Below are 15,677 nucleotides of genomic sequence, written 5' to 3'. Positions count from 1 at the left end.
CTCTTAATTAATCTCACCTCCTCCCGTCAGCGCAGGCCAAATCATCGGGTTCGCACTCCGGCAACGGGCCTCCTAAGCTGCCAGCGTGCTTGCGAGCACTGGAGTTACAGACATGGGGGGTATTTGGCCACCTTCCCCTTCCCCCAAAACCCATTCCCCCCCGAAGCTTTAGGGAGCTGCACCCAACAGTAAGCTTGGGGAGCGCATCACCGCGCCTGGAGCGCCCAGGGCCAGGACTGGCACAGCTGCCGCCACAGAGACCAGCAGCTCCAGCATTAGCCACCTAGCACGTGAGGGTAGCCCTGCCTGCAGAGCTGTGTGGCTGAAAAACTGCTTTAAGGGTTTCAAGTGAATTGTTGTGCCCTTGGGGGACTCTTGTTTGGGAACCTGGCTTCCAAATTTCATTAGGCTGCATTACGTTATGGGGAGGATGGCGGTAGTAACTGGGAGTTGCAGTCACTGGCTACAGTTTAAAAGGGAGCAAGCCTCAGAGCTGCTGTCCTCTGCTCCTGGGCAGCAGGTAGACGTGGTTATATTAATGTCTATATATATAGGTTATATATAATGGAAACCACCCTGCTTTCACGGTCCGTTACATTAGACTAAGGAATTCTGTTTTGTAAACTAGAAAACAGATAAAATATAAATTTGGCTGGGTTTCAGATTCCGCCAATATTAATAACCTCTGTTACCCAAAACGTTGATTGATGCTTCCACGAAGCTAACATACTAAATACTTCAGTGACCGCGAAAAATCAGTTGCTCAGTCTTAGACTGACTTAGACTTCATAAGCATTATCAGCCTCCCTGTCAGTCATCTTTATTGCTCCTGACATCTAGGGGGACCATTCAGCTGCATTTCTGAATTCCTGTAAAACAATCCCACATTCCTTCCAACCAGGGCGGGGGGAGGAAGAGAGAAGTTTCCTGGGGAAAAAATGCTGTATGCTTTGTGAGAGGCTGAGATAATTACTGAGTTTGAGCAAGACTGCCAGTACTACCTAAAAGTAAAATTTATCTTCATGAGCTGTTCGCAAACTCAAAAGTATTCCAAAAGACCCACATAAACATTTTCATATGGAAGGAAAAAATAATCAACTGATCTGGCATGAATTTGCTGAGCAAAGCACATCTTTTTTTAACTCTTCCCAATAAGATCACGACTGCTTTGAAACAATTTGTCATTTAACAACCTACTCGTCTAAATCTGTGTGTGTGGAAAGCACATGGAAGTCTGAACAGATTTCCTCTTAGGCGCCGCGCGATCGATACAGAAATCAACAGTTCCTCTAATGCAGTCTGTCACTCTGCACGATGCGATCGATGAGGAACACCAAGTCAGGATCTAGAGGCCAAACACACCCATCTCAGCTGGGGACCGGGAAGGACTTGGAGTGCCCATCACAGCCGCAGCCTTCCCCAGGCATCCACACCTCGCTCCGTTCCCGGGAGCTCCGCTTCCCACAGGTCTCGGCTGCTGGTGCTGGAAGGGGTTGGTAGAGTAGCCGTAGCGCCAGCAGATCCTCCGAGATCTCCTGGTTAGTTCCTTGTGGCTGAAGTGGCAATAGGTGCTGTATACAGCAGGATCCGTTCCCACCGGGATTTCTAACGGGAATGAGAGCAGCAGAAGTCCAGAGAAGCTGCTGCACGCAGGCTGCCGATCCGTTCTAGCCCATCTAGCCTTCCTCCTTGCCTGGCACGGAAACGCCGCGAGCGGCCAGGCTGTGCCTCGGGGATGGGGAAGAGCCACCCTGGTTAAGAGGTTTAGTTGATTCAAAACGAGCTCTCTCTCCCTTCGTTACGGAAAAATGTCTTGGGTTGTGTGGCAGCAGAGGCTCTGTGTTGGGAGGGGGACGGCTGCCACGCGGAGCGATTAGAGCAATAGGTAAAGCACTGTTCTGGTATTCTGTATCAATGTTTTGCAGGCCTGGCAGTGGTCACAGTTGATGCCTACAAGCACTGGATATTCCACAAGTTGAAGACGGAATACTGACTTGTTTACCTGAAGATAATAGGACTTCGGGGTATTTCCTCAGAGAAAATATAAATTTTAATATAATTTCATAAGCTTTGGAGGTTAGCTTGTCTTGTAGCTTCAGTGATATCAGACTTCTTCAAGTAGGAGCTAGATAGAAAGCTGTTTAGTTTTTGCCAGCGTATGTAAAACAAGACTTTTCTATCTGCATTGTAGATTGTTTGTGGACACTTCCAGATTCTTGTGCTTTCTGCAGTCATTCTGGGGACTGAATTCTCATTGATATTGATAGAGGTTCCATGAACAGGACACATGCAGGGATTTCGAGTGTAGAAGCCCACAGTGTGGAGTAGTGAATTGCTTTTAGTTTGGAGATGACTGGGGGAGATGGGAAGAGCAACTGTACATTAAGGGAACAATTACAGATCTTCTTCCCGGTGACACCAGTGAGAGATTTGCCTTCAACCTTCCACAGAAGAAGATTTCTAGCTTTAATTTGGGACAGGAAAGGGGTTTTTCAAAAGCACTAAAAGCCAACGGGAGCTTGTTCAGCTGCTCCCTATGCCTTTAAAAACCCCCACACCAAAAGTGATAGCTAACAACATGAAATGGAAGTAAATAAAATGCATTTTCATTGCTGTTTTGAGTTACATAATTCTTGTTTCTTGATTTGTTAGTTGATCTGAATTTACATGGATTTAATCTGTATGGTTACCAAGAAAATCATCAGTAAAGATGCAAATTATAGCCACAAAGCAAGCAGTGTGCCTGTGTAGGCCCTAAGCTGCTAGCAGAGGCAGGTAACAAAGGTTCACCACCCACAGCCGTAAGTCTCTTGTCCACACCGACCAAGTTAGATGGCCATTTCAGCAGCTAATAAACGCTCCCAGCTGACAAAAGGGCTCAAGGACACCTAGGACCCAGTCACAGACATCAGTCAAATGTCACCCTACCTGCACGGAGCATGTTCCTCGTGTTTTTCGGAATATCGGAGCAAGAACTACCTCAGCTGTAGTTCAGCTGTACAGGGCAAGATTGCTCCTGGACGGTCGCGTGCCTCTCAGGTCCTCTCTGGCAGTAGCTGCAGTAAGGGATGCAGTGGGACAAGGACATAACAGAGGGTTCGGATCTGCTCAGTGCATCAGAAAATGACTCCCTGTTGTGTTCTCATAAAGTCAAGGCCACAAAGCCCAGATACTGGTTTGATATCATGGTCAGACTCTTAATTTCACCTAAGACTCCTAACACAGAGCCTAGCATCTTGTATTGGGCTAAAGTATTGCCTCCAGAAATTATCTGTTAAATCAAAAGGGGATTGCATCACTGATCTGGTTAGGATTAACCAGTCTCACCATTAAAAATCCGTGGCTGGCTTTACTGGATTTTATGTAGCTTCAACTTCCACCCATTAGAAGAGGGATAGTTGCACATTTGGTCTGTTCAGTTTAAGAACTTGTTAATACAAAGTATCTCCTCCCTGCAAAGGAATCCGATTGCCCCTTGATCCTCATTGTAAGCTGAACAGACTGGGCTGTAAGCCATTTTCTTCCTCCCTGAAATAATTTTTTATGGCCCTTCACTTCAACATCTTTAAAAATGTGAACAGTGGAATAGTTTGCAAATTTTTAGTTGATCTCACTTAATGCCATATGCAGATACCAGAATCGTAATCCTCCTTTTATTCATTACCCTGTTCTGCATGGGATGTGCCTGAGATGAGATAATTTCAAAAAAGAGACTGAAAAAGAGGGGGAGAAAAGGAAGAGGGCAAGAGGAGCGTGCAGAGTTACAGAGTTTACAATTAAAACCATGTAAACCACAAAAAAAATCAAATGCAAATGAACCCTACAAACCAAGACAATTAAATACGCCAAACTCCCAAGTTTTGGGAACCCCAACAGCAATGTTACGTGCTCCGTTGTTTAAGAAAAGATTTAGCAGAGCCACCTCTGTCCTGCAACTCTCCGCTAAAAGTATTGCTAGGTTTTTGTGTGTCGAAATCCTGCAGTGGAAGTTTCTTGGGGAATTTGGGTTCCACACTAACAAAGTGCTTGCACATCTTCAGCCACAGACCCCAGAACAGGACCCAGAGGTGCCTCCTCTTGAGACAAAAAGGGTTTCTTGGTAGTAGTGGAAGTAACCACAGGTAGTCGAGGTTGTTCTTATAGCCAAAGAATTGCTATTTCCATCAGATCAACAGCAGGTAGCAACGAATGGAGCTTGGCTGTGTTTTCTCTGCAAGTTGCAAGTTCTTCTCTTGTTTGACCAGATGATATACAGCAGCTTTTTTTTCGTTTCTAGGGCTGCATCCTTTTTTTCTTCTTTGTTTTCAGCCAGGTTTTTTCTCCCTTTGAGTGTGCATGTGCAATGCAAATACAGAGTGGAGAGCCAAATTAGGACAGGGATTTCTCCCTCCTTCATGCGATAAGGCACACGAGGCAACAGGCTGTCTCAGTACTGTTAGTTCACGCAGCAACATTAGCAGCAAAGACTGTTCATTCCCAGCTGCTGTCATTGGTACCTTTACCAAATCCTGACGTTATCATGCGTTTCTTACGGGTTTGGGAGCTTTACAATATTTTCAAAGTCCATAAATGACAGAATCCAGTATAAAAAAAGGTCAATATATTACTGTTGAAAGTTTTTTTTTTTTCCTTTTTTTATACAAAAATTAAAAAGATCAAAATATATCACATTATTTACATATTGTGCTTCGTGGTTAGAGATCACTGAAAAAAGAACACACAAACATTTTAATCAAAGAGAAACGCTCCATTCATTACACTTACTAATCTTATTGTTAATATTATAAGGATTGGCATTCAGATTTAATATTAACAGTACATCCAAACGACTTACCACAGAATTAAAACATTTTATATGCTAAGGGCATGCTTACATTCTAACTGAGAGTTTGCAACCAGTTAGTAACATGCTTGCTATTAACTTGAACTGTTTCCGTGCACCACATGTTTGAAACTGGGTTAGTAATTCCACTCAGCTTCAGTGTCATATACCCTTGTCAGAGAATGAGGTTACAGCATCCTTCTGCAAGTCTGGATCAAATCCTGATCTTACGGGGGGGGACGGGACACAGGTTCCTCCTCATTCTCCTGGGCTGCCTTTAGCACTTACAACCCCTGGCTGTTCTGGGTGCATGAGACTGTATGAATTACCTGGCCACCTGCACCCAGGTTACTGATGCGAGCCCTGCAGCAGCGTAGTGGTTGTTGATAATTACAATGGCAGAAAAGCCTTTGTTTGGAGAGAAATGTTTTCCAACTTGGGGACAAAGAGGTAACCCAGCGTAAAAGTCTCAGCTAGAAGGTGTGGGCTGAGTAAGTCAACACGAGCATGCTTTGCAGGGTGGTGCAGTGTGTGCACGAGTAGTTCCTAAACTGCCTGGGCTGTAATACAAGCCAGGCACAAGGCACTGCTACCGACGGTGTGAACAAGAACAATTTTTCATGCTCAGCGAGGTTCTGGAGCGGTGTTCCTAGCACCAGTCTACAGCTCTGGGGAACAAGACACGAAGCTAGTGGAATCCTGCTCTCCCAAGGCATGACGTTACGTCTGCCAGGCATATAATCTGCTGTGTAAAGGAGTGCAAACGATCACCATGCAGCAAACAAAATTACTCGGGACCTGTTCAAGGATATACAGTTACTATTACTACTGTACCTTATGCCAACATCCTGCTACTGGCAGTCCGTCTGGGCCCTGCAAAATTGAATTTGCAGATTTAATTTCTGTTGACAGACCAAAAAACCTGAAGCTCAGTCTTCACAACGATGAAATGTTTAGTAGCACCGTTAATTACCATGCAAAACCCATTTACTGTATGTGCACAAAAAAAAAAAAAAATATGCAGGCAATGTATTCTGTGCGTCTCACAGCACAAAACTGAATACAACCCAGGGTAAAAAAAAAAATAAATCCAAACCTACACTTCCTTTTTCTTTTAAACAAAAAAGATGTGAATAAATATAAAAATATGGAACCACAGTTTAGTTAGCTTCATAATCTGCTTTATAAGGTAGTGGTTTTTGCAATCAGATATATATATATATATGGAAAGCATGAGGCAGAAGTGTATTTTTTGTTAATGTGTGCTTTTCAGTTTGGTGGACGGTGATGTAATTTTTTTTTTTTTCTTCCCGGATGCTAACCTAATTGTGTTAAATTCGGTCCTGCAGTACTTAGTTTCTTTAAGAAACCTGGAGTTGCTGAACTGAATGAAATAGGATGAGTTATGGGCTATGCAAAGGGAGTGAAAATATTTGTCTTTTTCTGATGGAGATACAAGAAACACATACAGAAATCAGAAAGCCAGAAGAGCTTACTTACCAGGAGGAACACACTGAAAAGGAAGGAGCCCCTTAGAAGAGGAATGGACTATGTATGACCAACTCTTTCAAGATACTTTAGAAGAAATAGCTGACTTCAGCTGCCTTTTCCCATGCTGGATTTTTTTTAAGGCTCTTGGATCTCTGATTGCATGAATTTCTGCATGTGGAGCTACAGAGAGCACACATGCACTGACCCTGCAGAGCCACCTCCAAAGTAACTAGGGGTGGGAAGCCAGGAGGATGCCTACGCAGCGGAGATGGCTGCTAGTGCAAAAACAGGTCAAAAATGAATTTTTACACTTTTTACTGTATATGTCAGTCATCACGTTTTTTGTATTCTGTATTGATTTTATATGTAAAATAGCCTATGCCCAATAAAACAGATGCAGTGAAGTAAGGTTACCCTGTCCAGCTACTCATAGTGTAACAGGTCAAGTTATTTCCACGTGCTTCCCTATTAGTTAGAAAACATACATATTTTTCTGCTGATACCAGTCAATATTTTGGTCCATAAGTGTTCATTAAAAAGAAGTGCAGCTTGCACATTTGCATGAGTTGTCTGGGGCTGAAGGGTAAAGGGGACAAGGTGCAGAGCAGATGTTTGACCTGGAAAGATCCTGACCTGCTGTCGAAGCACATCCTAACCCCGATGGGCACAGGGTTGATGTCTGCCCTGGGCTTTTATTTTTTTCTTCCTGTGCACTTAAAAATAATTATTTTGGCCACCATAAAATTCCGTGCCTTTCTACTGTGTTTCACTCGAGCGATTCCAAAATTACTTACAAACGTACAAAGAGCTTTGCAACCTGTGTGTAAGGCTCATGCTCATGCTTCTGGACTGAAAGCCATTGCCAAGAACCCAGCAAGCCTCCACTGCGCGGTGGGGTGGAGAACAAAAGCAACACTCCCAACCAACATGCAACTCACCCTCACATCTGTAAGCAGGAAGATGTGCAAGTGCTTTACTAACTAGTCGGGCAGCAGTTACATATTGGAGAAATCACCTACTGCAGTTTACAACGCCTTCAATACAGATAGGACTTGTGTCTTCTATATAGTTAAGATGAGAGATACTTGGTAAATGTAGCATCTCTGATGAGTAAGTAGGAAGAGCTGTAGTGGGCCTGCTGCTAGTAATTGGTTTCTTTGACACATACGAAAGTAATTTAACTTTTTGAAAGAGAGACAGCTTACTGCCCTTTTGTTTCTATGAAGACAACTGCAAATCATCTACCATGCAGCATTTTCTATGGCTAAAAAAAAAGAAAATAAAACAACGAACCCATAACTAGTTGTGCAGAGCCCTTTCGGGGAGCAGAGCACGAACCTTCCTGTGTAACTGCTGGACTTCAACCTGCGCGGCGGGGCAGCGCTGCGTGCTGATGCAGCAGATGCCCTTCGGCTGCCGAGTGCCGCTGACCTCTGCTCTGCAGAGTGTTTTTCAGAAAAGCTTTTCAAAACCCTGGAGACACAGGGCTGCAGCACAGGCACGAGGGGAGCCAAACTGGGCCATAGGTGCTGAGAGAAACCAGAACTAATTTTAGCATCTGATACCACACAGCGGGAAGCATCCCCCACGTGATCTCCCATTGCTTACACGCCTTATCTAAAGTCATTTTACTGGGAAGAAGGCGGCACAACACATTGGCATCCTTCCCTGAACGCCAGAGTGAAACATCTTGTTTCAACTCTGCTGCTTTGCGTCCTTCAGGGAATCCTGGAGGGATTTGCTGCTCAAGACGGGGCTTGGCCACAGCAGAAGCACACACAAGCCATGCGAGAAAGGAAGCGAGCAGATACCGTACCAAAGGGCAGGGCACGCTCACCCCATCCAGGCCTGGTACACCTGGGTCCCTTTGGCTGCCTGCAACGCTACCATCTCCCTGTTCGAAAAAATAACTGCTTGGTGAGAATGATAAAGGGCACGGGAGTTACTCATTTTAGCAGAAGAGGAGGATGGCTCCAGAACTTTACACCTCCGTTTCTGATGACATGGCAAGTCAGCAGAGCGGTTTCATGGTGGGGAATTCACAGACACAGAGTCTGTCATCTGGGGAAGATCTTCTACACACAAACCAGAGCTTCATGTTTGTAACGGCGCAGCGAAAAAGACGAAGGCTAAATCATCCAATATGTTGAGGGAGGAAAGGTGATCCGTCAGAAACGAAAAAATTAACTGTAGGTCACATTCAGTCTCCAAGCAAAATAAAGCGTATTGACTGAGGGAGCTTTTTGCTGGTGTGGCAGAGCTACGCAACAGCTTCGGTTGCCACAGCTGTGCTGGCGGGGTGAGAAAAAGACAATTCAGCCAAGAAATGGGTTTTTGGGGCAGGTACCTGGCACTACTGGCTAGGTGCCTCGGAACTAAGGTCTAACAACCACATTTCAGTAGTTCAGTTCAATAGTTGATACAACTCTCTCTTTTCTTCCTGCAGCCTCAAAGCATTTTAGGGAGAGGATCTCTCTGGTGTTAGTCGTTACATGAAAAATAGTAACGAAAGGGAGGTAAATCTTACCAGGCCACATCACTTCATGTAAACCAGTGTAGGGTTTTTTTGTTTTGTTTTTTAATTTCCTGGGCCCTTTCAAAGGAGTGAGAGGTTCTGGAACTGGACTTGGGAGATCCACCTTTCTCAGGCTCAAAACACCCAGGAGCTTTCCTGGAAAGCCTCTCTGTGGACCTGTGGCACGGCAGGGGCCCGCGACCTTGTCTGGGAAGGGACCGACCTGAGCTGTGAGCTGCTCTCAGGCCGAGAAACACGGGGAGGTCTCTTCTCCCAGCGGCACTTGTTGACAGCCTGGGGAGCTCCAGCTCATCCCTCACGGATCTTTGGCTGGACTAAGATGCCATCAGCTCCAACCCGCTTCCCCACACGGGAGAGCCGGAGCCAGGCTCGGCCCTCGCTGGGTGAGGGGATGGAGCCGACCCTGTTCTCAAACCGCCTCCCATCCACGGCGTGGAGTTACTCCCCCATTGCAAATGTACCCAGAAGCCAGGCCGGCAGGTTGACCAGGGCACGCTGTCTCCTAAGAGCCTTACTGAAGCCCATTGTTCCCGACTACAATAAGAAGGTCTCTGCACAAAGATTCTTTATTTTTACTGCTATGGCTTGCTCCCATCTGGCCAGTGTGGAGCCCTTGCAGCGAGTAGTGAACTTCCAGCAGTGCAGATAAAACAAACCATTAAGAAACGTGAGAAAACAATAACCATCTGCTCTGATTTACTGCAAAATAAAGAACTACCAAGTCCTCCCTCCTCTTCCCTGGCTGCAAAGCTGCGACTCCCCGTCAGTCCTGGCAACGCACGCTTAGGGTGAGTGAAATAAAAGACGTACCACAGGACAAGGCTGATCCAGTCCCGGAGGGCCTGGTTCCCCCTTCTGCCCTTTGGCTCCTTTTCTCCCCGGTAATCCTCGCTCACCCTGTTGGCACAACAGGAAAATATCAGGAACAAGAGGGGAAACACCTCGGCTTCAAGTCACACAGCACTTGCAGAGTCGCACACCTCACCCAGCGTAGGGACACTTGCACTAGTGTAACCTCAGCTGAGTAATTAAATCACTGTGAAAATCTTCAGTTAAAGCTGGGTGGAGACTTTTTTAAATAGGCAATTTTATAGCACAATGACTAAATGACTGCTTTCTGCTAGAAACCAGGTCGGTGTCTGACTGGGATCACCAGCTTCCAGCCGCTGCGCTCAGCCGGGCACCCCTTTATTTAAGGATCCCTGTAACAAACCCTTTGGCTTGGATCCATTTCCAAGGTCTATAAACCAAAACGAGCAATTCTTGGCAACCTGGACCTGTCAGCCTGCTCCGTTCCCCCACAGTGGTTGCGCTGGTGGAGTTAACTGCACGCTTGAGTTAATTCAAGTGGGTAGGAATTAACTGCACGTCCTGCCCTACACCGGGACCGTGCAAATACTTGTGCTACAGAACAGGCCTTACACAGCAGCGACCTGAGGAACACTGCCAGGCTGGGGAGGGAACCGGCACCCAGGGCCAGCATCCTGCCTGCTGGAAAGAGGGGCCTGTCCTGCCCCCGTGGGCTTCTCCGGAGCCGTAAGCCACTTACCTTCTCGCCTCTTTCACTTCTCTCTCCTTTCTCTCCTCTGAGACCTGGGAAACCCTATCATAACAGTTTTTAAGGTGGCGGAGGGAAAAAAAGATGGTAAGTTTAGTGTGCAAACATCCTGACATCTCGGTTCAACACGAGCAATCTCCAGGGATCAACCCATCCTCCCATGGTGAAGATTATGACATTTTCTTCCTGTTGACTTGGTATGTCAGCAATTTCTTGGGAAGGCTAGTGCTTTACCATACCCCAGTATCATTACAGCTATTGGAGATTTTCCTTTCACCGAATCCAACTATTCTCAATGGGAAAAGGACCCCCCGCAGCATCTTTAGCTGAGCAGTTACTGCTGTGCAGTGGAAGCAGTTTGGCAACTGGCCCGAATTAAGCCCTTTCCTGCAGACATCATTCCGTAGGCATCGTGTTTAAGGGAAGGTAGTCTATGCAGTGTTAGATACATATTTTTCCAACAATCTCAAGCAATTTGATGGCCTTTACATGCGTGTTGTTCGTGCTTCTACATATCACAGTTAATGTTTTCCATACTCACATCCAATCCTGGCTCCCCTGGCTTTCCCTGCAGTTGTAAAAATAAAAATTAAGATGTGCCGTGTTGAGTTTGGCGTTGCAAACTTACTACCAGTTGGTGAAATACGGTAGGGACAGCATGGGCTTGCCCAGCAGCCCCTGGGGTTCAAGGGGAGCTCCTGACCACGCATCGGGATAGTGCCAGTACGAGCCCAGCTCGGCAGTTCTGGCTGGACCCACCATAGCAGGATTTTACAGCCCCTATTTTAGGATAACACCACAAAGTCACCACTCCTTTCCCACACCAATGATTTACCTTCTCTCCTTTGGTACCGGGTAAACCGATGAGCCCTGGAGCTCCCGGGAGACCCTTAAAGAAAAAAGAAATAAGGCATTGGCATGGTTGCTGTAAGGCAGGTTTGTGTCAACAGCCAGAAACGAGAGATGGGAAGACAACTCACAGCAGGTCCTGTGTCACCGTGGTCCCCTTTCTCACCGCTGTCACCTTTTTCTCCCTTTGCACCATCCAAGCCCTGCATAAACGAAACAGTATCAACCATGAAGACCTGGCAGCTCTGCCCAGGAGAGCCACCCCACGCATCTACCACCTCCTACCACGTTTCTGGGATGCTTATACCCACACTGCTGGTAACGTTTTTCTCTTGACCGAATCATATAAGAAAACAGTTGAAAATACAGGTTTAAGCCTGCAGGTTTGGAAACCCTGGCTGGCATGTGCTGCCGGCCGTCAGGACTCTGCTGGAGGAGGGTTTAAGATCTTCAATATGTTTGGAAGGAAAACCGGCTTGTTTTCCAAAACGCCAACTGCTGAACAGCGCAACCAAGGGATGTGTTGTCACAAACAGTGACAACAAAATCAGTCCCTGGAGCTGACAGGCCTTTGTGAGCCTGTAAATAATGCACTGGCAGGCAGGAAACAGTGGGTGACATTTAATTTATTGACTTACTTTAGGCCCCTGGATTCCTGGAGGACCCTGCAGGAAACACAATGGTGCATTTGAAAAAACCAGAATTTAAAAACAAACCCCAAAGTTTGCTTCCTAAACTATTTCTTCCTCAAATTATGGGTGACAATGGCCAAATATTTCTTTTCAAGACAGGTGGCAGTTTATTTGGTTCTTCGACGTCAAATCAGGGGGAGGAGGAACGGAAAAGGACCACTTTGCGTAACATCCAACAATAAAGCTCTGTAACATGAGCTTTGGGGAGCGGGAGCCATGCAAAAGCTTTGCTGAAGCAAGTGACAGCAAGTCCGGAGGGCAGCACCCTGCCACAGTGGCCCTCCAAGCCTGGACAGGGCTGGGGACACTTCCCAAGTACAAAAGCTGCCTGGATTTGAAGCATGGTCTCTCCAAGGTACATCTTGGACACAGGGGAGGCATCCTGACCTTCCCGATGCCTTTGACAGCTCCTCAAGCCTTTTGGAGCATGGTAGATGTCTGCATAAAAAAATTCTCTCTGTGTTCATCACCACCTGCATCCTCTCCCACTGCAGCTGATGGCAAAAAACTTACTGACTTGGGCAAATTTATGGGAATACAGGGACCATCGTGATGGGGAGCAGGTTTTCCCATCCCACAAGGTTTTATCTTTTCCCTGTCCCAAGGAACAACTTGGTTATTTGCAAAATGTGCCACAAATGCTGATGTACTCTCCTAAATAAGTTGCTTCCACCTCTCCAAAGACAGCACACAACCCTGTAGCTCTTCCCTGATTTTTTTCCCCAGATTCACACAACAATTAAACAGAGCAAACCACCCTCAGCCTTAACTAATCACATGCAATAACAAATCCACAGCAATGCTCAGTTGCACGAGCTGCTTTCCACAGTCCTACCATAGGGCCAGGTAATCCAGGGGGTCCAGGCTCAGGTATGATCTGCACAAGGGAATTAAACGGCACGTTAACAGGGCTGGGCACAGGGAGAAGACAGTTTGAGAATGAAAAGCTCACATGGCCCAGAATCATGATTTAATGCCCTCTGATTCAGTAGCTTTAATCAAAATATCTGCTAATCAATGAGTTGCTTGTAGCATTTATAAATAAATTAATCTTCAGCACATGAAGCAGGCTAGCCTCCGAAATGAGCGGCATGGCCCATGCTGCTCTGTGTATTTGCCAGCTGCAAAATGGATGTTATGGAAGATGACACAGTCTTCTGCACAGACCAGAGGAAACCAGCCTTTCTGATAAAAAAAAAAACCCAACTAAAACCCAAATACACCCCCCCCAAAGAAACAACAACAACCCCCTCCAGAATAAAGTTAGAGCTCTCCATCAAGAACTATTAAAACCCGTAACTTTTTTTTCCTTTCCAAGCAAAAGGCATGAATAAGGAAAAAAGGATGTAGAAATCCTATAAAACTGCAAGGAGCCCAATATGTTTTTAGAACAAAACACAATTATAAAAGCAGCATCCAGTATCTCCACCATCAATGCAAAATCTAAAACAACTCGGTAGTGCTGAGCATGCAGCGTGTTCTTCCCTAACGAACAAACCCCATTTAGATGCATCTGAAAGTTCTTGTAGCAAACAGTTGGGTTTTGCTCCCCTCTGCTACGCCGATGGGTACGGGACTGGAGGCTCCGAGCCTGCACGCCCTGACTTCACCTGACCCCACACTGTGGAAGAGGCTTTATGTTGCCAAGATCTTACATGATTATTCTGCAAACACGGTGACCCGGTGTCTCCTTTTTCTCCTTTATCTCCTTTTGGCCCTTCTGCTCCCTAAAAGACAGAGACGTAACACTGATGTGGTGCATCTTCCAGGAAAGCAAAAGAGAACAATATGTTGGTGTTCCTCTAAACTCCAGCCTTGGCACAAGCAAAGCTCATGTTCATCCCCAGGGAACTTTGAGAAAAGATTTTTCTCCTCCTTGCTACCAGGATAGATCACCTGCATAAGCCATTATCATCATCATCATTAGTGAAGAAAATTCAAAGCTCCCACATCCTTCGGCTCCCCAGTAATGCCGTGGGGACAGGCCATTGCTTACATCAGCAGACCTGGCCATATTCTGAGCATTTGCAGAAATTATTACGTTGAAGAACCAAGCAGCTGACGTGCAGGGACACAAAGAGGGACGTACCGGCGGACCCGCTAAGCCCATTTCTCCTGTCTCTCCTTTCTGTCCTGTGATCCCTGCGCTGCCCTGGTCACCCTTCGCTCCTTTTGGACCCTGGAAGTTTACAGAAAACAATTTGCTTAAGAGAAAACTGTGTCTCTCCCTACCCCACAACAGTCATTTCTGTTTTTCTGCTGCTGCTCTTCATATTGCAGCATGAGCTCATGAAAACATGTTTTAACATTAAAATTTACACACACCAATTTTGTGGGCACAGCAGAATTTGGCTGGGCTGTAGGAGGGATTGCAGCCATTTAGGGTTGGGAAGGTTTACAATAGAATATGAGACAGTGTCTGATGAACCACTCGTAAAAGGAGCCCCTTTAGCTTGGCAGATGTAGCAGTGAGCAGCATCTGCACGCTCATAGCTGAGCACGGGGCCATAGGCAAAGGGTGATTAATTCAAGGAGATGCAGCTGAACATTACACATCACATCAAGTCTCAGCCTTGTGCCTGGCAGGCTGAGATTTGATTTTCACAGCGACAGCTCTCACAGACAAACAGTAAACTCCTTTTTAACTCGTCTCCTGCAAGTTCTTGCTTGATCCAGCCATGCCCCACGCACCTTCTCACCATCCAGTCCAGGGGGACCCGGCAAGCCCAGCTCTCCCTGAAGCGACACAAAGAAAGGGAAGCCTGTGGTAAATTAAATCAGGAAATCACCTCGGGAAAGCATTGTGCAAGGAAATACGTTATTCACATGTATCAACAACTGTGGTTATGGATTTGCCATTGCCAGGTTCAGGAGCAGCAGCAAGGAGGTTTCAGTGACGTGCTGGCATCACCAGCTCATCCAAATTTGTCATCTGAATTTGGACGACATGAAGAGCTCAAGAGGCACTGAAATCCTGTCCCATCCTGTTCTTCCAAGAAATGCTTTTCTGTAAATTAAGTTCTTCTTTTAAAGAAACTAGAGCTGCCTGTAGGTTAGTGGGTTACTTGTGAAGCAGGGGGACAGCGCGGTCCCGCTCGGACACAGCGCTGGCGCAGGAAGCAGCGCACGGAGGGTGGCTGGGCACAGCCTGTGGCACTGCCGGCCCCTCCTCACAACTGCTGCTCCCATTTACTTCTGCTTCCCACCCTGTGCAACGAGGAAGTCTCAGAGGGGCCAGGATTTCACCTGGCAGGTGTAGGATTGGGAGTGGATTCATTTCTGAGACTGCATCCTCTGGAAGAAGCTTGAGACCAGACACAGGTCAACAAAACTTTGGCTTTTGGATGAAAACTTCCTTTTTCAGCCAGAGGAAGATTTCCTTTACCATGCATAGCCTCAAGTTCTGCAGGCAGCGCTGCCTGCCTTGCTCTGGCTTGGGAGACACTTGCTACATGTGGAGCCACTAAGGACCACTAAGAACACCATCTGGCACCGCAGAGGTTGGACTCACCTTGGGACCTGGAGCACCTTGGGGGCCCGGTGGCCCTGGGGGACCCGGCGAGCCCTGAAACACAGCAAACAAAACGGGTATGAGCATGTCCAACGGGAACACGGCACACTGTCCTTGTGCTGCTGGGGATGCGCTGGGAGCAGCTCCCAACCACGTCCTACAACAGGCACTTGTGTCACCGGGGCTGCCCAAACACCATGATGAGCTCAGCTGGCACA

General features: G+C 46.6%; 2 protein-coding genes across 6 annotated transcripts in view; one reads left to right on the top strand and one right to left on the bottom strand.

The window, feature by feature from the left end:
• Positions 1–6,717, top strand: part of HNRNPAB (heterogeneous nuclear ribonucleoprotein A/B) — a 30,067-nt gene extending 23,350 nt beyond the window's left edge. For 2 of the 4 annotated variants that reach the window (XM_056348741.1, XM_056348745.1), the window contains one exon: positions 6,172–6,717. The gene's annotated coding sequence lies outside the window, so the exon portion shown is untranslated. Of the gene's footprint in view, positions 1–1,925; positions 2,631–6,171 lie in introns of those variants that run through there. The other 2 variants (XM_056348739.1, XM_056348743.1) reach the window with 1 other exon arrangement.
• Positions 4,564–15,677, bottom strand: part of COL23A1 (collagen type XXIII alpha 1 chain) — a 189,056-nt gene continuing 177,942 nt past the window's right edge. Inside the window, exons 9-21 of one of the 2 annotated variants that reach the window (XM_056348737.1) lie at positions 15,460–15,513; positions 14,640–14,684; positions 14,038–14,127; positions 13,604–13,675; positions 12,784–12,825; positions 11,895–11,921; positions 11,388–11,459; positions 11,243–11,296; positions 10,949–10,975; positions 10,399–10,452; positions 9,660–9,746; positions 5,657–5,695; positions 4,564–4,704 (exon numbers count right to left, since the gene is read on the bottom strand). In XM_056348737.1, the coding sequence (XP_056204712.1) occupies positions 4,702–4,704; positions 5,657–5,695; positions 9,660–9,746; positions 10,399–10,452; positions 10,949–10,975; positions 11,243–11,296; positions 11,388–11,459; positions 11,895–11,921; positions 12,784–12,825; positions 13,604–13,675; positions 14,038–14,127; positions 14,640–14,684; positions 15,460–15,513 (666 nt within the window). In that variant the 3' untranslated portion in view covers positions 4,564–4,701. Of the gene's footprint in view, positions 4,705–5,562; positions 5,696–9,659; positions 9,747–10,398; positions 10,453–10,948; positions 10,976–11,242; positions 11,297–11,387; positions 11,460–11,894; positions 11,922–12,783; positions 12,826–13,603; positions 13,676–14,037; positions 14,128–14,639; positions 14,685–15,459; positions 15,514–15,677 lie in introns of those variants that run through there. The other variant, XM_056348738.1, reaches the window with a different exon arrangement.

The sequence above is a fragment of the Falco biarmicus genome, chromosome 8 (genome assembly GCF_023638135.1).
Source record: "Falco biarmicus isolate bFalBia1 chromosome 8, bFalBia1.pri, whole genome shotgun sequence".
NCBI classification, from domain to species: domain Eukaryota; kingdom Metazoa; phylum Chordata; class Aves; order Falconiformes; family Falconidae; genus Falco; species Falco biarmicus.
This window is presented reverse-complemented; position numbering and strand designations above follow the sequence as displayed.